Genomic DNA, 23241 nt, shown 5'->3' with positions numbered 1-23241 from the left:
GCTTGTCCATGTCCACAAAACAATGCAGCCACAGCCTCCAAGTAATCTTTGTTGGCTCAAGTGCAAAGAATTTAATCTTTTGTTTTGCAGGTTAACAAAACATGTATAAAATTTTGTATCTTATATCCAGCAATTCTCCTAAAGAGTTAGTTTAAAACACCTAAATTTAATATTTATTTGCACCGACACAGTGTGCCTTACAATGGGTTGGTGTGCCCAGCAGCTAATCAGATGATGACCAGATTCCTTCTCCTCCATCCACGTGGCCAGGCAGTGATGCCATGTGGCACTTGGCCACAGCACATTTGACCTTGGAAGACAGTGTGGCTGTCTCCCAGAGAAGCAGAATGACTAATATTATTTATCCCTTTCTCCTTAATGCAATCAAGTTTATATTTGATGCACTCTTAGTCTCAGTGACATTTTCTGTAATAAGTGTTTTATATTTAAAATTGAATTAATATTGCTGTTAAGCACAAGGTCACCTTGTTTATCAGTGAGTATTACTTTTTTTCTGCTTCAGAGTATCTGCTTCACTTGTTTTTGTGGTTTAAACCCAGCTTGAGACCTTCAGGGACACAGTAATTGCAGACTCTAGTGGGGAATATCAGAGAGCAGGTAGTCAAAATCAAATGCCATGGTGTATTTCTCCTTATGATGAATATGGCCACTCCTAATGCATTTCTTCCATATCTTCATTATTCTTCCTTCCTTCCAAGTCAGTTTATGGGCCAAAAAGGCAGACCAACTGCTGGCTTTCATTTCTGCTGTAACACAGGCTTTGGAATTTTACCCAGTTTTTCTTTTGACTGGTGAAATTAATTTTCTTTTTCTTTTTTTTTCTTTTTTTTCCCCCTTTAATTATTTTGAAAGGACAGCTTGAAAAAACGAACCTGACCTTTATTTGAATACCTTGAAAGACAGTCTCCCCCTTTTATTGACTGATAGCTAGGGCAGTCATTCTCACTGTTGAGGATGGGATGGCTTATTCTGCTCTGAACATGCCTAAATATAACTTGCAGTGGCTGATTCTCACCGTGCCTTTCTCTGCAGGTGATGGTGCCACCAATGCTCTGCATTTTCCATGGTGTGAGTGAGAGACACTGGTTTAGCGAGACCAGAGCAGTGGCTCAGTGTCCCCTACCAGGCGTTGTCTGACCTTCCTAATTGCTCCTGCCATTTGGCTCTGGACCCTCTCCAGGCTTTCAGGATGATTAAGAGCCGTGTGGGCGGCTGCTCTGTGGGTGGGTGCTGCAGCTTCAGGCTTTGCTGGGCTTTCAGCTCCGCGCCGGCTGTCACCCGTGATGGTGACTCCTCCAGTGAGGCTCCTGCTCTTGGCAGCTCCTTCTTCCTCACTGTCTGCACAGGAGCCACTGGTCACACACCCACCTGGGGGTGTCTGGGGCCACCCACGAAGCTTCCGTGAGCCCTGAGCCAGAACAGCAGCATCAGAAGTGAAGAGGAAAGGATATGAGGAAATACTGCTTCCACCAGCAGTTACAGTCACAGCAGTCACACCTGGTCACTCCTAGGTGTTCCCACAGGTCAGACAATTCAGAGGGATCAACAGCATTGAGGGAGCATGGTGGTCCAGGACCTGGGGAGACGCCACTAACACCACGGAGCATCCTGTCTTGGCTGAGGATGTTCACCTGGTGACTCATGCTCATCTGAAGGACTCCCTCTCCTTTAGTTACTGACCTTGACATTTGCAAATTTCATCTACAATATTTATTACAATTGTATCTCCGTGTACAATTATAGCACAGTTCTTGCAGAGACACACATTTTCAGCAGTGATTGGTGCTTCTTTTTGGACAATAAAGTTTTGCCTGTTAGCTGCTAATTAATGTAATGCAAATTTTGATGTATACACATGCTCTTCTTTTTTTTTCTAGAATTTACAAGTTTCTTGATTTGTTTTCATCATCTAACAGTCAGGTGTCATCTTGCTTTCTATCTTTGGATACTGGCACATGTTTTCCCAAGACCTTGGGATTTCTCTAGCACCAGACTCCATTGGGCCAGGTGCCTCCTCAGTCAATTTTTTGTATGATTCTGAGATGTAAATTTGCTTGGCTACTGATCTGAAAAAACTTGTGCTTAATAGATGCTGTTAAAATTTCCCTTAGTTTGCAGGAAGATTAAGAAGTTTTTTACTATCCTCTTGTAGTGTGAATACACAAGTCTGTTTCCTTCTGTATGCAAACAGTTAACTAACTTTTCTGTATCTAGAAGCCTCCATCAAAATTCTTCACTATCAACAGTTTTACCTATATCCACCCAGTAAGAGCCTAAGCTCCCACTGCTATTCTTAGTTTTCAATGTATTTTGAAAAAAAACTCATTCCAAGTGCCGTTAGCACTTGGAGCAATCCAGTTTTTCCAGATTATTTTGAACATTCCTTATCACCTTGTATGCTTCATAAATTCTCACTTTTATTGTGTGCCATATACCTCCTTTCTGTACCCCTTCCTTCTCTTTTTTTCTCCCCCCTGTTGGTTTTATGCGAGATTTCTAAGTGTTAACCTTCAAATTCCCTGTTAGGCCCGGAAAGTGTTGAATTTTGTCTGACCTTTTTTCACAGAGACACAGATCTTCTTCATCTTGTAAACTCCCAGCAGTGAAATGTCTATTAATAAAAATTTTATTGCAGCTTTCTCCTGCAGAGTCCAATTTTTCTGATTGCTTGATTTGCCATCAGTTTAACCCATTGCTTCCTCTGCTTGAGGATTTACACTTTGAAGTGCTAATTTTTGCCTTCATATATGCTCAGCTTCACACATAAAATATATAAAGATCTTGGTTAATGCCTTGTAGGCATTGACCAAGTGTACTTACATACATTTACAGGTACACATCTACATACATGTTGTATGTCACTTACAACATGTACACATACATGCACGTGCCTGTATTTCCAAATCACATATGTAGTAGTACAAACACACCTACATGCAATGTAATTTTCTCTAAAACCAGAGATGAGGCATTTCTAGAAGTGTATGCCTGTTGCCTGTAACACAGCAATGCAGCACAGAGCTGAGGCTGTCCAGCCTGCCCTCCCTGGAAGATGTTTATTCTTGTGAGCCCATCAGTGAATGTTCACTCTGCTCCTCCACCAAGGGCAGCCCTCTCCCTCCCATACCAACTAAGAGATCTATTAATATTTGGACAAGGCTGGCTTTTCTGATGTGTCAAGGGACAGGAGGCAAAGGACTGCAGGTGAGTGGCACAAGGGTGTCCTCTATTCTGAAGCCCTTCGAAGTTACAGAGGCTTTAGTTTATCTGAAAAGGAGAGAGAAACAAATAAAGAAGTAAAATGCAGTAAGCATTGCAAAGCAATGCAAAACATCATCTCATGCTGCCTTCCACCAGAAATGAGTCTCCAGCTCATCTGCTCCCCTCCTCTCCCTGCAGGATCCTGGGATATCCTGACCTGCATCTCTATTAAGCAGCAGTGCAGGGGAGAGGCAGATGCTCTTCTCTGCATCTCGACCACGAGGGAAGAGGCTCAGTGTTTTAAACTCCCACCTGCTCTTCTCCTGAGCACAGTGAAGATGTCAGTGATGAAGATGATAGCAGCAATAACATCCCCCACGTGTCCTTGGGATCTCCCTTGCTCTGCAGAGGAGGAGAAGGCTCAGTGATGTTGTGTTGCCTGGAGCAGTGGAGTAGCCAGTGAGTTGTCAGAGCTCAGTAACTGTGCGCCCCAGCAGCTGGCCGTGTGCTCTTGTCAGGCACACACTTGTGACAGGAAACAAGTGAGCCAAACCCACACAGACCCAGGGCCAGTTGTACTGGCTGCACTGATGCGTCACAACTCGTTAAACCGCAGGTATGACTTGCTTTTCCCTGCTGGGTCAGATGGAGACAGGAGCAATCTGACATCAGCCAGGAGAGTGTGAACCCCAACAGCTCCAACAGGGGGAAGCATTTTTTGCTATAGTCCTCTAGCATCAGCTCCAGCTGAACATTGTGTCCAGCTGTGTGTCTAGCTCCTTGGGGCATGGCTGTTTTCTTGTGCCGCTCCACTGGGGTCCAGCCCACTTGCTACAGATTTCTGTTCTATTGCTTCACCTTCAGTCATAAAATCTCTTTTCCCCTGAAGGAAATAAGATAGTTGCTCCCTCAGAACCTCAGGGAGTCAAATAAAAGCTGAAGAAGTGAAGAGATTTTGATCCCCATGGTGGGTAGATGAGGTGTGAGGAGGTCTGGGCAGGGCAGGAGGAAGAACTTGTCCCTCTGCCCCTGATGCCTACCTGGTGCCTTGAGAAGGGCACTCACAGAGATGGGCTCTGCCAGGGCAGCTGTAGGTGGCTGGTGCCTGCGTTGGGACTGAGCTGATGCTGAGGCAGGAGGTGATGCTGGAGGTGCTGTCTCAGCTTTGCCAGTGGCTGCAGAAATGTGTGTTTGGGATGTTGTGGCAGATCAGACTAGTCATCACATATCTCTTGAATTATGCTGCTGCTGGAATGGCATGAACTCCTGGAAATTCTGGAGGAGGTAAGCAAGGAATTGATTTATTGATAGCACAGTTCAAAAGTCTGTCCACACAGGAAAGAAGATGGACGAGCAGCCTGTGATGATGGGTGTTGGGAGCAGTGGTGTGAGGATGCAGGGCCATTTCAGTGCCTGAGGACAGGGGACTCCTGTTGTCCCCAGGCACTTGCTCACAGCCCAAACACAGTTGGGTGATTTCTGAGCCTCCTGCTGTGGATGGATGCACAAACAAATGCTACAGCTCTTGTCTTCCAGGCTCAGTCCTTGCAGCCAAGAGGTGGGTCCCCACTTTCTAGCAGCTTTGATACATCCACATGGACCTTTGGCCACCTGGTCAGCTGTAGTCAGCAATGTTCCCTCCTTGACTGCTGCAGAGGGTTTTTCTGAGCAGCAGGGCAATGCTGACCCTGCTGGAGAGCCACAGAGTGACCATGAGCCAGGACATAAGGCAAGGCCCTCACCTTTTCAGCCTGCTGAAAGCTGTGTGTGGGGATCTGAGAGTCTACCTGCTTCCCATCCTAGAGCATACACAGCAGGAATTCTGTGTGGGGGATGGATACTGGCTGTCAGTGGATCACTCACCATTTTCCTCTCACCTTTGGGAGGACCCTATTTTCACTGGTTGACCTTCACTACAGGGGTGGGGGGGCAGGAAGCTCCACACCAGCTACCAGAGCTGCTTCACTTTCACTCTGACAAAGCTACAGGGGAAAAAAACCCTCTATATTTTAACCTATTAACTCTTCCCACACCAAGCTTGGGAGCCTGGATGCAGCAGAGAAATGAGGCTCAACCCCTGGGGTCGAGGAGCCCCTCCCAACCTGCAGTGTTTGAAAGCAGTCACCTCTCTGCATATTTGCTTTTTAGACTGCTTTATCTTTGTGAAAGACTTGGAGGCTGAAGTGGGTTTCTTTTCTTTCTTTTTTTTCTTTCTTTTTTTTTATCTTTTTTTTTTTTTTTTTTTTTTTTTTTTTTTCCCCTGTAAAACCTTCTTCAGTCTGGAAAGAAGATGGTTGCTGTGCAGTGGCAGGAGCCAGCTCCAGCTCCCCTTTAGCCCAGTGGGTGTGTAGTGCCATCAGCAGCTGCCAGTTCAGCCCTGGCTTTGCAGGAAGAAACTCAAACTGAGAAAAAGGAAATGGATGAGCTCTGATGGTGTTTGGCTACTGCCTTTTCTCTGTCTTTCAAGCACACAGAGAGAAGTTGGCTGCTTCTCTGCTGGTGTGTTTCCTCACAGTAACAGAACTCAGTCGTGCTGTGGCCAGCTAAAATCATGGATACACACCTGCAGGAAAGCATGATAAACCCCAGCCACAGCTCGGGGCTCTGGATACAGACTTACCCTTTGCATACCAGTCCCATCCTCACTCACCAGCTCAGTCCTGCTTGGAAAATCCTCACAAGGAATATCTACTCTTCCTGCAGAAGCTGTACTTAGGAGCCATGAGCTGTCAGAAGCTGCTCTGCCTGGTGCTCCCACTGCCTCTCCAAGGTAAGATCACACACCTACCAGCACACCCTGTGAGTCCCTGCCAGTCTGAGATGCACTCACTTCTGCTCCCCTGGCCCTACAGGTTATTGTTCAGCATTATCCATGCCCTCAGAGGGCACCCACGTATTCCAACAAAGCACAGCTTTACCATGAAGGCATCGAGTTCAAGAGAGCCATTCAGTGGTGCTAGAGCTCCTGGGAGAGTGCTTTGTATCTGTTTTCCTACTCAGGGAGACAAAAACCTGTTAAATCACTATGTGATGACAGATACTGAGGTATCAGTGAGCAGAGGCCTAGATTTCAAGGGGAAAGAATACACTCATTGTGATGAGAGAAGCAGCAGCAGACAGCAGCAGTAACCAAGGGACCATCTAGTTCAGCTAAGGGCAGCAGATGAGGCAGGAGTGGCAGATGACGGTGCACTGCAGGGAATCTCAGGTGATGCTATGGAATCAGAGAAACTATGCTGGGAGGAGACCTCCAGAGGTCTCTGGTCCAACCTCTGACTCAGTCAGGTCACCATAATTTTGTCCAACCAAATCTGGAAACCCTCCAAGATACTGAGTACAGCTGAGTATGCTGCATGTCAGCATTTTCAGCTCTTACTCATGTTAAATCCTGCTTAAGAGGGAGTTACTGCCACCTTTCTGGGGACCTGTTCCAGTGCTGGTTTTTTTTTTTTTTAGAGTAATTCCTGAAGTTCAGCCAGAACCTACCAAGTTTCAGCTTGTTGCCTCTGCTTCTTGTTACATCACCTGCTATTCTTGAGAAGACCTTGGCTCCATTACCTTTGTAAGCACCTTCAGATATTGGTAGGAAGCTATATAGGATGTAAACTAGATATCAGGCAAGTACCAGGAACGTGGTAGCATAACAGTCAATCCAGGTGTTAAAAATTCTGCTGTTCAGGACTGTAGAAATGAAAATAAAACCAGTTCATTAATATCACATGTATGATGTTACAAATTGTTTATATGGAGCTCAGAAAGCTAAAAGAGGCTTTTCTCTGGTGCAGCTCAGTGTCAGCCATGAACTGCTCGAGTTCATACCTGGATATGTAGGGAGAGAGCAAATTTTAAAAGAGATAAACCCCAGTAAGGACTCTGCTATCCTCGGGAAAATAACTTCAGACTTATGGACCAGTGAATCATCTCTCATCATCATAATGGGCCTCAGGCCTATAATTCTCAGCATGACATGATAAATTCCTTCACCAGACCATCACTGAACCTACAAAAGATTTGTTAGTTGTAAATAGCAATTAAGTCATAGAGCAGGTGGCCATCAAAAATAAATTTGGAGTGTGTGATCATAATTTCCTTACATATAAATTCAGTGGGAAGATAAATAAGAATAAGCCTGCACTGCATATGCATGTTTTGTTTCAAAAGAAATTAAACCCCAGGGAATTTGAGATTCTGTAGTGTGGACTACAGTGGTAAGGAAACTGTATGTGAAAGATGCTCAGAATTTCTGAGAGAGATCTGGAACGGAATTTCTGTGCAGTGTCTCTGGAACATGCAAAGCAAAGAAGTAAAAGCCCCTCTGTAGCTACCTGGATGAACAGCCACAAAGACAAAGGTAAGGAGAAAACTTTTCTTCATATGTTTGCAGATATAATGTAGCATCAATCTGGAAAATGGATTTTTAAAAGAAGAGGTAGTTTTTCATTGAAGTAAATAACTGAACCAGGAAGGAAAATGTGGCTGTACAAAGAAGATGGGGTCAAACCTAAAAATATTTGTTAAAATTAAATAAATATAAAACATATATAAATAAAAGTCTTCAACCAGAAAAATGATAGTGAAGAGCAGAGCAGTAGACAGGAGCATAATGAATATGAGGGTACAGGAACTGCCACACCTGATTTGAAGGCAAAATATACATTAATGTGATGAAGCCAAAAAAACCAAGCTAAGACCTGAATTTGAATGGATCTTTTTATACCATAATAATTTTTATTCCTAAGAATGCAACAAGGAGTTACAAAGTTTCACAAAATAACAGGCACTGGTCAGATAAACTTGACCTTATCTGTGCTCACTCAGCTTTGGGAGTTGGAGGTCCATCAAAAAATTCCTTCCTTCAACCCAGACTTAGGATACATGTCAGTAGGTCACTTGCCCTTTCACCTCTTAAAAATTTTTATCTGCCCCATGTTACTGTATAGCACCAATTGGGAATTTCCAGAGTCTTTCTCAAGGAAATGCTTTTGTGCAGAAAACCTCTGGCTTTGGCAGTACATCCCAACTCCTCTCATTCCTGTGCCTTTTTACCTCTCTCCTCTTGCCTCTGCTTACACCACCTACAAAGAGGCAGGTCTCTCTATCCAAACTCATTACCTTTTCTCTTCCCTTCTTCTCTTGTCATGAGTTTTTTCCCCTGCTCTGACTTTTCTGATTTCCACAATGTGTTCATTTCACTTCCACTTTTCCAGGGAGAGGAAGCACTGCAAGACATGTCAACCTGGAGTGTGTGGAGTATTGCTCTTGCACTTCACAGGACTTGTGGACAACACAAACAAGATCAAAGTCATGAAGATCCAGAGTGTGAGGGCTGGACTGAGAGCAACCTCAATGCTCTGCTGGAATTGGATCCTCTTTTCCAGTTCAGACCCTGCCAAAACAATAGACTATTTTGAAAAACACCAAATGATCAGTTTCTTCTGATCAAATTCCTCAAGCTGAAATTTAGCTGAAGTTTTTTTGGCCAAATTACAAAGTTAAACCAGGAGCTAAGGACTTGCTGAATCCAAAGCAAAGCCTCTCACCTTTTAAATAAGCCAGCATTGTGCTCACCAAGACATACAGTGCAGGAAAATTCGGTTCCTTCCACCTCCTAAATCTTCTCTTGACTCTGCTAATGAGCAGGACCATCAACTCTGAGCTAGCTTGGCATGACCCTTAGATTAATAAAACTGCATCTGACACCAGCTCACAGCTCTCCACTCGTGATAAGGGTGGGATGAAGTGAGAAGCATCTCCCTGATGACATTGGCCAGGTGGGTATGCAGAAATGGAAGGGTGGTCCCCTGTTCCCTGTATAGATTTGCCTCTCCCAGATCAGGTTAACCAGACTAACCTGAAGATTTTGGCTGTGGATTTCCAGCTTTCAGTGGATGTGCTGAAGGTTACTTAATCAAATTTACAGTTTACAGAAATATACCTGTACATTCACAGGAGCAAATATGTCTCTCTATGAATGAACATTCTGTGTCTGTCCAGCATTACCTGTATGAATACCAGAAGGGAAATGATCCAATCTCCTGGATGTTCTATGCACACCCTGCCTGATCCCAAGAGGTAGAGGTTGCAATATTCCTAACTCTGACCTGCACCATCAACATCATATTTCCAAAGGTTGCATCCCCCTGAAGTCTGACTCAGGCACCTACTGTGGAGGGAAGAAGTGGAATCTATTGTAATAAGGCTGGAACTGAAGTCATGGCATCTCCAGGAGCAGGGAGTGACAAGAAAAAAATACTCTGGAACTGACAGAAGGCAGCCAGGAGCAGAGTAGCAGTGGTGCTGGTGACACTGGCACTAAAGGTAAAATGAGCCAAATTCACACCTAACATAGGCAAAAATTTCAGGGCAGCCACAGCACTTTACAGCAGCTAAGTGACTGATCATGTGAGAGACTGTTCAGGCTGAAATTTTTCATGGTCTCCTACCAGCCTTGAGCACTGACTTACTCTGAGACCTTATTATTTAAGCAACATTTTTTTCCACCCTCCCCAAGTTATTAATAAAAGTATGGACCCAGCATAGATTCTGACACCCAATTTTTGGACATGCACTTGCAGATACTGTGTTCTGCAGATAGAGTTGGGTGCTCAAAATCAGATACATGACAAGTGAAGAATGAGGCCCTGATATAGAGATCTAGGAATTCCAGGTCTCTTAGGAATTCCTAGAGACTTAGGAAGTCTAAGAATTCTAGCTGTATGTTTTCACATCTGTCAACTTTGCTGGGTAAAACAAGGAGATAATTTTGGGCAGATCATGTTATATGGAATGTTTTGAGGGCAGGTGGTTTTTTGTAGGCAGCTTTAAAGGATGGATAGTTTGTTTCTGTGCAGTGGCTTAAGCCTCAGGATGAAGGATCAGAGTATCTGATTCCAGCTGCTCCTGGCCCAGCTTAGGTTCCCTGTGTTCATTTCCTTCAGTTTCCTCTTCATAAACCTGGTATGCTACTTGTGTTTTGGGCAGGATACCTGCGCAGAGAAGTTTATTTTCATGTTAAAGCATTATGAGACTTCCCAGAAAGGATCTCTAGGGGCAGAAAAAGTGCTGCTTTTCCTGTTCCCTGGGACCATTCCACTGCCCTCACAGCTCAGACTGTATGCTCCTGAGGGTGTGTGTCTGGACACGAAAAACATCCTCATATGGTTAAAAATCTCACAGGAACCACTTAAGCTGCAGGTGTAGAAAAGACTGAGCTGCATTTAGGGTGGTTTGGGTCACCACACAATTCACACCTTTGACTACCAAGCACTCAGCCCAGGTTCATCAGCAACTTTTCTGGGTAAGAAAGGGCTCCTTCTGCCAGGCCATCTCATCCCAGATCTGCACTAAGGCTGAGGATGGCAAGTGTGGCACGTACCCATCTGCTGAGCCAGTTTGCACCTGGCCCGCCCAGGTGTGAAGAGCAGTGGTCCAGGCCAGCAAATATCCTGGTTCCCAGCAAGGTTGTCCTGCCCCAGACAGAGAGATAGAAGCCAACTTCAGTCCTGAGCTCACACTTCTGGCTATGAGCTTAGAAAAGAAAGGGGTGAGTCAGCACCCTGTGGCTGTGCAGTGGCTAGAAACTGTCCTAAACTGACAAATAAATGTATGGCCATTTCAGAGGAATCTCACCCACCACCACATCCATGGCATTTCTGACTAGTACCACTGAAATGGATTCAAATTGTGTAATAAGATAGACACTGCTGGTAACATGCCTGTTTTCTCTCATCTGTTGCCTCAGCAAGCCTGTTCTGGTTTAAGTTAGTGTATTTATTAAAAGATAAACCAAATCCTAATCACTTTTATGGCTCTGTAAAAAAAGATCCTATGCTCCAGCTCATTTAACTGAAGCAAACATTATCCATTCTGCTACTGAATGGGTTACTGAATTACTTTTCTTTTATGGAAAAGAATATTATTTCTTTGACATTCTGTTTTCAGTTGCTTACAATTAGAATTTGCAATTTACAACTGCGCAACTGAGTTAGTAAGGCATTTTAAAAATTATCAAATATTCTTTCATGGCTTTAATGAATTATCAGATAAAACACAGAAAGTTTTTATCTTAACATATAAAAAGTCAATTGAATCTCTAAAATTGTTTGCTACTCGGTTACTTATAATGAAGAGTAAGTTTGTTTGCTTTGGTTTGGTTTGAATGCTCCCATGAGCTCAGCTTTAGGCTTGCACTCAACTAAGCATGCCTGCCTTAGTCAGGGTCCTAAATTATGGTCTGTGGCTGTGAATTCCCAAGTTCTCACTGGAGTTCTAAATAATTCACATAATTTTGGGGTGTCCTTTCCCTTTTCCCACCTTGCAGAGCAGGTTAGCAGTCCCTAGGTCTGCCAGGCAGGAGGGCATCTACTTGTGCTCCAAGAACTTGGCTTTCCAGACTAAATTAAGGTGTTTCAGATCTATTTGGGCTAAGTACATTACTGCTCTTTCTTCCCTCAAGCACATGGTACAGGACCAGCCTACCTTCAAGGATGTAAAAATGCTATTTTCAAGTAAGATCCTCATTGCTTTCTTCAAGATGCTGTATTAAACCAGGAACAGAAACAAACAGAAAGCATGTGATGTTAGCAAGCAGTGGCTGAAGTTTTAACAAATTAATGCAGAAAAAAAACAAACCACAGGTTTCAAACACAGCTGGGGAGAAGTCGATTTTGTATGTCCAAAGGAGAGTTGGAAGCAACAATCTTTACACCTGAATCCCCAAATCTTCATCTCAAGACCCCAGGAGGAAGCATGGCAGAGGGGAAGCAAGCTGTTCAGACTCTGTGCTTGAAAGTAGAGACCAAAGTCTTTCGAGTCTGCTCCCGAGATTCACTCATGCCTGCCAGCAGCACGGGCTCCGTCCTGCGCTCCGCCTGGTAGAAGGGACAATTCCTCAGGTGCTCCGACATGCTCGGGACGTCGCTGCGCTGCCAGCTGTGAACTCTGGAGAACAGGCTGCTGAACTGCCAGATCTAATGCAGGAGAGGGGACAGGAATCAGGGAGAGGAAACGAGGGTTTTAAATACCTGTCTATGCTTACAGTGGGTGTGCATTACTTTCTCTGGACACTCTAATGAACTTCTGATGGTGCAGGGCTGGCATGGCAAGCAAACATGGGGTCTGTATTGTTATGTACCTCATACTTGATGGTTTTGCTGCTTTAGTTATCACCTGCCATTTTTAATGGGATACATAAATATCAGGAATTCTTAGTCCTCAATGCCTAGAAATGGTGCACATGCAAAAGGGTTACCCAAGATGAGCTTGGGTGGGGGCTTTCAGCTAGTCAGAAAATGTCTAGTTACACCTTCATCATTTTGCTAGATGCACTGCACTCTACAGCCCTGTCCCTGACAACAAACCCCTGTGCAAATTCACAACCTCATGAACCTTCCCCGCATTTGCACATTTACATGCAGCTTTTTTTGTCATTCCCATGTTTTATCTGAAGAGAACTCATGACTCTTTTTCCCAGTATCACAGTCACTTGCCTTTTTGCGAGCTCTCCAAGAAGTACCACCATGGGAATATCTTTTTTTCTCCCAGACCAGCAGGACCATTCCCCTCTCTTGAAGAAGAGTGGCACAGATGTCCCTCATGAGCACTGACACTTGTGATAGCTGAGATAAACTGAAGCTGTCCAGGAATCCTGCAATGTACTTGAGCACTTCCACTGGGAGGCTGCTCAGCAGGTCCTTGTTTCTCCCTCGACTATCCACTGTGGAATTGCACTTGCCCGGTTCAGCAAGAAGGGTGTCCACCTCTGGCTTAATAGCAAATGTCTTGAGAGTCTTGCTGTAAATAACCTTGGCCTTAAGTCCCTCGGGGCGGAAGTGATTTTGGACAAAAGGACATCCCAAGTAGGCCAGTGGGCAGCGATGCTGGAACCATCCATCCAAGCATGACTGGATATCAGCGTGCACATTCTTGAAGTGAGACGGGAACTCATCCCTTCTGAAGAAATGGCTGCAAGTGAACGTGAAAGCTGAACTGCTTTTGTTGTGTCTTCTGGTTACACATTCAGTGTAGAGCTCCATGTGCATTTCTGGTGGGCTGTTTTCATCCAGAATATCTGCTAGAACTGCTCTAGAGGAGAAGGGTTCCAAAGGAAAATTGTATGTCTGTGTTGCAAAATCCACAAAGAGTCCATCAATACCTCTTGCTTCAGAGATCTCATGGCCTTTCTGCTCTTTTTCCAGAGCACACAGCAGTGTGGCTTCAACTATGTTTGTCTTAGGTAGTTCATCTACATTTATTCCCAGTTCTGAGGTATCCACTGACTTGTCTGAAGTTGGCATCTTGTGGCCCAGTGCATCTCCTAGTCGTGCTCTTTTGCCACAGTAACTAACTGGCACTTTGAAGGTATAGACAGTCTTCACCTCCTGGGCTTCCAAGTTCCCATAGACGAAGTCTTTCTCTTTAGGCGTGCAAGCAGCCATCTGGCCAAAGCGGATGAGCATTCCTCCATGATGTACCAGATACATGTTGTAATCAGCTACACTGACCTCCTTCTTCAGCCTCTCCAGGACCCCTTCTTGCCAGGGAGCCAGTCCATTCAGTACTCTATTCGGTGTAACTTGTTCAGACTTTTGGCTCTTTCCCTCTTCTGCACTCTCAGGTCCTTCCTTTGCCTTCTCTGTAGAGCTGGGAGCATGAGAGGCTGCTGGTGTTTTCTTGGAAGCCTCCTCTTTCTTTTGTCCTGTGCTGGTTGCTGAGCCTGTTACCTGGCAAGCCAGAAGCTCTTTGCTGAAAATGTTCTCCCAGGTTTTGTAACTCCCCAGATCCATTCCCTCTTTGTCCTTTGCCAAATCTTCCCGCTCACGCTGGCTGAGCTCAGACTGGCCATTGCCCTCTTGGGAACCACAGGCAGCTCCTCCCACAGCACCTGCTTCCCCACCCATGGCTTGATCCATTAATTCTTCCAGTTCATCCTTTTTCCTCCACTCTGGAAATAATTCAGCTATTTTCAAAGTCCTGAAAAGTATCTTCTGGTCTCTGAGTGCCAAAGCTGTGTCCAGACATTCTTCATTCAAGGTTTCTTTCATAATGTTCTTGTGCAGGGTTGTGTCTGAATCCACATTTGGCCAGCGGTTCCACTCCATCGAGCAGCAGACAACACTGGCTGGACAGACCTGGAGGTGCTTCCCCAGCTTAAAGCGGGCCATGGAGAAAGGGCAGCCATAGGCTGAGTTGAGGCAGGACACCTGCTCCAAGGGGCAGAGTAACTTGTGCTCCTCCTCCTTGCACATGTGGAAGGTGGCCCCGCAGTGGAGGTGGCAGCTGATCACCATGCAGGACACGGAGATCTCAATGGGTGCGCGGCAGTGCCGGCTGAAACATTGCTCACAGTGCCTGTGTTGCCCAGGGGGAGCTTTCTGGGCCCGGTGCTGTGTGTGACAAAGACAAGAAGGTAAGAGTTATTGTCTGAAGGAATGAGGATGGCCACAGACACTCCATGCCCACACTTGGTTTCCACACATGAAGGGCTCACATGCACTTCTAGTGGGAACAAGGCTGTGACAAAGTGACTGCCAGTTCCATACAGTCACCTACAGAACTAGAGGCTGCTCAGCCACGACTTGGAGCTACTTCCCTGGATACCTTCAACTGGTATCAGTAACTTGGACCATAGAAGATCTGCTGCAAGTAAAAACCTCCTAACTTTTGACTTCCTGCTCCTTAGTGCATTCCAGCCTGGTTCTGGAATCACTGCGAAACTTTGTGAAAAGAAAAAAGCTGACAATAAATAATAAAAATAAATAAAAAAATAAAAAAACCCTCAAGTTTTGTTTTCAAACAGGACCCATGGTGTTTTTCTTTTTTATGTGAAAATAGGAAAACAATTTTGACAAATCTTCCCCCACACATTTCATGCAGTAGGAACTATCATAGACCCAATACGCCCTCACTTGGCTCTGAGAAAAGACAGATATTGCTAGTAAAATAATTTAGACTTTGTTTTATTTTTCCAGGGTTAAAGAAAACACGTGTTTACCTTAGATGTATTTTCTTTTGCAAACCTAGAATTAAGTGACCTAGCCCTGAGGAATGGTGTGCTGCAGAGGAAGTGGGCTCAGGTTCTGGGGGAAGAGATTCTATGTGAAGAGCTTTCTTTCTCTTTCTTGAAGGTTTTCTCTTAACTTCATGTCTTTCACACCTTTATACCCTGGCAGTGGAAGTAATGAACAACACTGGAGAAAGAAAGATGTCTGGGAAAGGAAATGCTTGTGAGTCCCTGAACTAAATATCAACACATACATTTGAAAATTTGATGTGCATTAATTGCACATTTGTTCCATCTTTTGCAATTTCCAATGCTGATCAATACCTGCTTACACCTCCTAATGAATCAACCCCATTCCCTCTAGGCCCTGCAGAGTAAAGGAACACACCCTTGGTGGTCCCTTTACTCAGAGACAAATTCACACTCTCAAGTATAAGTCCTAGGTACGTACACCTTTGCAGAGAAAGAGCTCAAGACAGCAATGCAGAAAATAAAATCTTGTGACTTCCCACTATAACATCCCTGCCTTGCCTTGGGAAACACTGGCTTCTGCACAGAGGTGACACCAGGGTGCTGGCCAGGATGGCCTCAGCCACACCAAGCCTTAAATACATGTGGTTTGGGGTGGCACTGTCCTGCTTTAGGTGTTTAGTTACATGTACTTTTATGCAGCTCAGAAAAGCAGGAGATACTGATGGATTTATTTCACATTGGCAGCATCCTTGCTGCTCTCATTCTTGTAGCATTTTGCTGCAAATATAATCTCTAAAAATAGTCCCAGCCATGACTTGCATAAGGTCAGAGGAAGGCTGGGTACATTACACTGCAATAAAAACATGACTGTGTGAACAATACTTTCCACTGCAAAAGTAACTCCTGGGGACAAACAGTTGATAAAAAAACCCTCCTACATTAGAAGGATAGGCCTTATTGTTCTCCAAAACACAGAAAGGACTGATGGCAAAGTTTCTGGAGAGAAGCCTGCTTTCACATTGTTGTATACTGAAATAAATCCCATCCAAATCATGTGTAGAGAAAGAAAATACATGCTTTGTTTATGAAAAGTGACCATATCATAGCATTCAGATGCAGAACCAGTCTTCCTCGTTATTGAGGCAATTTTTAGTTTAGTTTACCTCATCTCTAACTCATATATGCTCATATATGTTCTTTTCAAACAAAAGATATCTATTCCTCTCCTCTCATTGTCAAATCTGTGAACACAGAGGACAGGAAGTACAGACAGAGAGTTTCTTCCTGATATTTATCAGGGTTTGAATGCTTCTTCTATTCTGATATGGCAGTAATCAGCTCTGTATTTTAATTGATAATTTAGTTGGCCCTGTGGTTTACTTGATGGTATTATTGCAAGTACAAAAACTACAAACTCAAAACACTCAGCAGGAAGTTAATAAATTTTGCCTCAGTAGGTTTGATACATAACATCCAGAGAGAAGTGACACACAGATAAATCAGGTGACAAAACATTTCTCTTGACTCGTACACTTCTTGATTCCCTGCAACTAGCAAAATTTCTCAAGGTCTGGGTTAAGAAACAACAACAACAAAAAAATAAACCAGAAATTATTACTTCAATCATGTTCAGGCTACTGTGTAAAGAAAGAATGCACATTACAGTCCACAGTCTGTCCACTTTGGTAAATCTTTATTTTTAGACCATCATGACAACAAATCAAGTAAGGTTTAAAAATATACAGCTGCTATTTTAACAACAGCTATGTCTGTGTCTGGAGTGGACCTGTTCAGTGATAATAACTTATAGTTTATAAACAAATTAAAATTTACTTTCAGGAGATGTATATATAATTAATTTGCGGTCAATGAGCCAAAATGATACAAGTATTTTCTCATTTGGGATGTGACTGACCATTTGACATACTAAGGTCATACATTGCACCTGAGCTCTTTGCACAGAATCAAGGGACACCTCCCAGTTTGAAGAAACATCAAAAAGGGCCACCAGAAACCCAAATAATGACCCTAAAGAGTGCCTCTGAGATAAGATTGCAAATGAACATAACACAACCTTTCTAAATTTTTCAACATGATAACAAGCTCCTAAAAAAATCTCATGGAAGTTCACATCCAAATGCTGGAGCCAAGAATGCTGAAGTTATATATAATGTTACAACAGAAGGAACATGAATACTTTTGGAAAAGTGTATAGGGCAGATAGGCAATGTTCTCTATTTCTTTTAATCCTTGTTGCCTAGTATATAATGTTTATCTCATCTTTATCATACTGAAATCTTGAGGGGAATACAGTTATTAATTTTCTTACAATATAAGAATCTTCATGTTCACAATAATGAATTTATCTTTGCAGTACTAGAGGAGCACTTGAGATTGAAAAATACTATTGCTTCTATTTGGCAGATGTAGAATTAAAGTTTAAAAATATGAAAATATGTAAAATTAAATATGGTATTTTATAAAAATATGTAAATGCCAAGCAAAAATGCCAAGCATAGAGATGCTCAGGTTCTTATGTTTCACTTGCAGTTGCATGCCTCCTGCACAAAAACCCGGCAGAGCCACCTGTAGAATCTGATAGAAGTCTGATAGAACCAAGTAAGTCTTCTTTCACTAGTGATTTTCCTTTCATGCACTGCATTTCCTCAATCACTGCTTGCTTAACAACCTTGTCAAGAATCAAGCTTTGGCCTTCTTTTGCTAAAACAGATACTTATTTCTTAGAGATGAGGACAAAATGACTGTGCCATTGGAAACCATACTGTTTTGCATTTGTACATGAATCCCAGGAGCTCTTAAGTGCTCTCCTTAGACACAAAATAAAAATCAAATCCAAGAATGCCACCACCTGGAATCATGGGGACCTCTAAACAAGTCAAACTCCACACCTCAGCATCCACAGCAGGGACAGCTACAGCTTGAGTGACCTCCTTGGCACTCAGCACAGTGGGTCACTGTCCTTCATAGCATTCCTGCTCTGCAGTTGCCACTCAGACTGACCTTGTGCACACAAGTTGACAGATAAACTTTAAAAGAGGCAAGCAGTGAGTATGGTATGGCTCAGGGCAGGTGGAAAGAGAGAATTAAAGGTGTAGATGAAATCTTCATCCATAACATTAATAGTGAGCATAAACAAGACCTGCTTTTGAGGCGACCTCGAACAAATTCACATGAATTTTACAGGGGCACTTTGATTCCAGGGCAATCCCGGTGAATTTCAAACCCTTAGTATAAAAGACATGAGGAAGAGTAAGATTTTCTGTGAAACAACTGACTTGGATAAACCCAACAATGGAAGGATGAAGCTGTGACAATTAGGGAGCTACTGCCTGTATTTCCTACCTGTGGATCACCTGGATGAGGCTGTGGTTTCATGGCAATAGCCAGTATTTCAGACTTACTGAACAGGTTGGAATTGCTTTATACTTAAACAAAATAAATCCACAGTATGGTGCATCAGTCAGGCAAAGACTTCAATCCATGCTTCTTGCCTTTCTTCAGGAGCATGCCTGTTGCTCAGGTTCTCAGAACAGCACATCAGCTTCTCTTCAGCTCCCTACACCTGACATGCAGGACCAGGGAGATCAAGAGAAGCTGTTCCACCATCAAACCTCCCTCTTGACTGGAAATTTGTGCTGCACACAGGCAGTAAAGCAGCACCAAAATCTGCTTGTGCGATTTCTGTCTGGTGAAATGCACTAAAGGTGTTACAGGAGGAGCAGGGAGACTTCAGAGTAGTGAGGCACAGGTAACACAGGGCGCTGCTGGTGGGAATCCCGCTCTGCACTCCCCACTAAAAGACCTGGATCAGCAATGTTTTTTGCTCCTCCCTACCTGGCGCAATGTAGCCACAGCTCATCTGAGAGAAACCCACCCAAAAATTTCAGGTGCTGAAATGGTCTCCTGGGCTGGTGGCATTGTGCAGGATAGCTCAGCATCAGCATCTTTTGCTGGGCATGTTGGGGAGTCCTGTGAGAGCAGGCAGATCAGCAGGCTGTGACATGGAGGTGCTCTGCTGCTCCTCGGACATGTCAGGGGTCCCAGTGCTGTCCTTGGTAGACACAGTCAAGCAAACTTTCACTTTGCATTGATAACTAGGAAATGGGTTTGATCTTGGTTTGAGTTCAAAAAGTGCTTTGAAATAATAGGTCCAGTTTCATTGCTGTTTAAGGAAAGAAAAAAGTGGGGAGGGTAATGGTCCAAACTATGTTTTTTTCTCTGTGGGCTCAGGTTCTATTTTATGCTCTGGTAAAAATCTCATTAACATACTTTTCTGAAAGGTGCCCAGTGTAAAGAATCTCAGAGCTACTGGTTAAGATCTAAGTCATACAATAAAAATATAATATATTCATTAATAAAAATTGCTGAGCAGTCACAAGAATAAATGGTGCAGTAGTAGCTTTAACTCTTGCAATTCTTACTTCATCATTCATTCAATATAGATTGCCAACATAAAGTTTGCAGTCTCAATCTACAAAACTCATTTAAGTATAAGCACTTTTGTCATGAGATTGCTCTTGCCTCTCCTTTCACCCATACTGTATCTCCTTGTCTTCTCTGAGTTTCTTGGAAGTAACAGAAATTGAATTTTTGATTTATCATCTGATCTGCTGCTGAAGCTCCCATCTTACAATCAGCATTAGTTTTTTAAAATCTCGCATACAGTGTGGCAAACTACAGCTAATTCACTGAATATATTATGGAGGGTTTTTTTTTAGAGTAGGATGTCACAGAAGTGCTCACAGTTACCAGCTGCGCCTGTTTTAGAGTGTCATTTAAGACATCTCATGATTATTCTATTTCATCTTAATTACTAAGGCTGTTTTGAAGATGTCTTGATTTTCACAGCTTGCTACAGTAACCATGACATTGCATCAAGATTTGTCCAAAAAAGACTCCAACTGTATTTACAAAGCCTTACCTTGATCATAGAGTCCCTGTGCACGTACCAAACACTTCTCTCCTGGTTGTGCTCAGCTGGGCTGAACTGAGGTGGGTGAGAAAGAGCTGCAAGCAAAGAAAGAGAAGAGAACAGGACACAGAGCAAGCCCAGGCAGAAACATCAAGCAGTTTTGGGATGTTAAAAATAAAACCTGTGCATGTGACCATGTAGCTCAGCTTACAGAGCTGTCTCTTCCACTGTATTTGTTAACTCTGTCACTCCTGGACTGATACTTTGCAGACAAGTGGAGAGACTGAACCAATAGTATTCTGTGCCCTCTCCATGAAAGGAAAAGATCAAACCCCTTCCCCAGCCCTGTATCAGCTCCCTGCTGATGGAGGATTGCCCTTTACAGCTTAACTCGCCTTGGTGTGCACAGCACTTTGTGGTTTCTGCTTGTTGGGATTGTCACCCAGTTCCCATTGTCACTGGATGCAGCAGCTGGCACAGACAGCAGTGGTGGTTTTCGTATCTCTCCAGGTGAGATGGACATAAGGAAAGTGGGAATGAACCAGACTTGAGCAGCTGGGCAAAGGTGCCTGCCCTACTCCTGGGGACCCCCAGGAGACTCCCAAGCTTTAATCCCTCCCACTGCACAATGAACAGGTCCCACCAGCCACCAAGAGTAAACCTGAGAGTACAGCTCCCAGCACCTCAGCCAAACCTGGGGAAGCAAAGGTGCAAAGGAAAGCAGTCATGTTTTACTGCAGGCACAGACCCATTAAAGCATTTCACAGTGCCTTCCATGGTGAGCACTTCATACTGATGGTGAGTATGGACAGGTCGTCCATGCCAGTGAGGTTCAGGGGTGCAGATGGGGCAGGTGCTGCTTCTCCCTGGTGTGTGCTCACCCCATCTGGCTGCAGACATCCCTCGTGACCTGCTGCCACTTGCTGCCACCTCTTACAGCCTCAGAAACACAGAATAACCCTTTTGGCTGGGCTGGCTTTGAGATCCTAAATCATGATGAACTTGTTACTTTACCTTATCTTTCTCTTTCCCTATCTATGAGTCCCCAGTGACTCTCATGTCTTGAAACAGTGCAGGCAACTGTTTTCATTTTTAGGGCTGAACAAAATGTCAGTGGGTGACAACTGAGGCTTGCTGGTGCCAATCACAATTTAGTAGAGCTAAATATGGTCAGCAGTCTGGCTCCATGGCCTTTTTTAGAAAGGGCTGTATTATCGTGATACCATTTTCTGGCATCCCATTGCACTGGGGAAAACAAGAGCCAGAAGTATTATGCATAAACTCAAATTTACCCAGTTACAGTGTGATGGGTGATCTGTTTACTCTGTCCACTTCCACTCTTCCTCCCACAGCTCAGGGTCATTTGTCAGCCTTCAGTGTTGTTGTCTTCTTTTCAGGCTGTGTTTAAAAACACGCTGAGGATATGCTTCACTTTTGCATGAAGAAAAATTCTTCTTAAAATTGTGTATTGGTTTAAGAGTAAATTCCCTCCAGCTGAATTAACTCATATTACAAAAACACTCAGGTCTTCAGACGTTGTCAGAAATGAAGCTACCTTTGGTCATAATTTTAACAGCACCTGATGCCAGCCTGGTCTCAGATATCTCTGCTTTCAGACACTTGGAACTCAGGTGGTGCTTTTTTGCTGTTTCCATGCCTTGCTCAGTGACCACACAGACCCAAACAGCTTGGACCTGCTTCTCTCTCTCTGGTATGCTGCCTCACAGCCTCACCTCACACAAGGTCCCAAGTTTTGCAAATCCTTGCCTGCAGGTGATGACTGTGATCCAAAAAGGTGTCATCTGTGGTAGATGTTAAGGGCAGGTTATCACAAGATGTACAGAATGAAGAGAGTCTACCATGCCTGAAAATATGTACTTGGTGGGGAGAAGGGAGCAGAAGAGTAGAGAGACAAGAAACAGGAATTCATTATTGTACTTACATTGCATTAGCTCAACTGCACCTGAAACTAGACTTTTATGAAAACCAGGGGAACCTGAAGATCTCTGCTGCCACCCATAACTGTGCTAATTTGATTCAAGGTATATCAGGAATGCCAACCAATACTGTAACCAGACCTCCTGCTGCATTACAGATGTGCTTAGGTAGGGTGCAAGAAACATGAAATCCCTGAAAGAAAAACAGAACTGTTATTTTTTTTTTTTTTTGTGCAAATATTTTGGGAGAAAGCTGTTGCCTTCTTCTGTCTGCTTTAATCCATCTTATCTCAATTCAATGGGTAGAAATGCTGTGCTTCTATATGAAACCATATGAAATATACCAATGCATATATGTACACAAATATATGTATCTATTGATGTGGCAAAATTGTCTGAGAACTGGTAGCCTGAGAGAGGTGAGGCTGCTGCATCCTCATACTCATGTCCAAGCAATAGCCAGACAGAGTTTGTATTTCCAATAGGCACATGCACAGATTCACACATGTACCAGTTAAGCAAATACACATGGACATGGATTACACATCCAGCCACACAGAGCACTCCCACACAGCACTGGCAGCCTCATCCCACACCCTGCTCCAGCTGAGCAGGATGGAGGTGCACTAGTGAGTGTCTGTATATTTGTGTATTTGCAGGAGTGTTTACACAAGTGCAGTGTGTCTCCTTCCAGCAGCTGGGCTCAGGCAGTGCCCAGTAGCTGCCCCTCAATCCCAACCTCTCCAGCCCCCCAGTAGCCAGCTCCCTGTGGTGTTCTGGCCACAAGTTCCCCACCCAGAGCAAAGTGCAGAAGGAGTTTAATGAGAAGACAGGACAAGCTGTACTGATCAGGTGCAGGACATGGACAAACCATCACAAACCATTTACACTTGACTGCCCCTTTTTATTCCTGTATGCTATATTTGTTTCTCTATGTCCCCTTGGTCACCCCTGGTTCCTGCCCTAATCACTCCCTCATGAGCCCTGTGCAATCCCCAAACGCTCTCCCCCTGCATCCCATCCTGTGTCCCACACCCCTGAACACGGCTACACCCCCAATCCTAAAGGTGTTCTGGGGCTGAGGCTCCCCTGGGATGGGGCTGGACAGGGTGTGCCTTTCTCTGAGTCCTTATTTTGGGTTCCCACCTGCCACTGTGCCCCTGTGCCCCTCAAAC

General features: G+C 44.0%; 1 protein-coding gene across 1 annotated transcript; it reads right to left on the bottom strand.

Moving 5' to 3' along the window:
- Positions 1 to 7324: 7324 nt before the first annotated feature.
- On the bottom strand, positions 7325 to 22749 carry FBXO40 (F-box protein 40). Its single transcript, XM_056482486.1, has 3 exons — positions 20139 to 22749; positions 12711 to 14606; positions 7325 to 12191 (listed from the first exon to the last, which is right to left on the bottom strand). Exons 1-3 carry the CDS (start codon positions 20145 to 20147, stop codon positions 11994 to 11996), a joined length of 2103 nt encoding a protein of 700 aa, XP_056338461.1. The 5' UTR covers positions 20148 to 22749; the 3' UTR covers positions 7325 to 11993.
- Between the last annotated feature and the right edge of the window lie 492 nt (positions 22750 to 23241).

Source organism: Oenanthe melanoleuca, chromosome 1, assembly GCF_029582105.1.
Source record: "Oenanthe melanoleuca isolate GR-GAL-2019-014 chromosome 1, OMel1.0, whole genome shotgun sequence".
NCBI lineage: Eukaryota > Metazoa > Chordata > Aves > Passeriformes > Muscicapidae > Oenanthe > Oenanthe melanoleuca.
The sequence above is the reverse complement of the archived record's forward strand: the minus strand, read 5'-3'. Positions and strand labels throughout refer to the sequence as shown.

What these genes read in the sequence shown, in the direction of transcription:
- FBXO40 (XM_056482486.1), bottom strand. An exon ending in CTTGGAGAGCTCGCAAAAAG is followed by an intron (nt 12,192 to 12,710) that starts GCAAGTGACTGT and finishes CTCCTGCATTAG; the next exon opens with ATCTGGCAGTTCAGCAGCCT.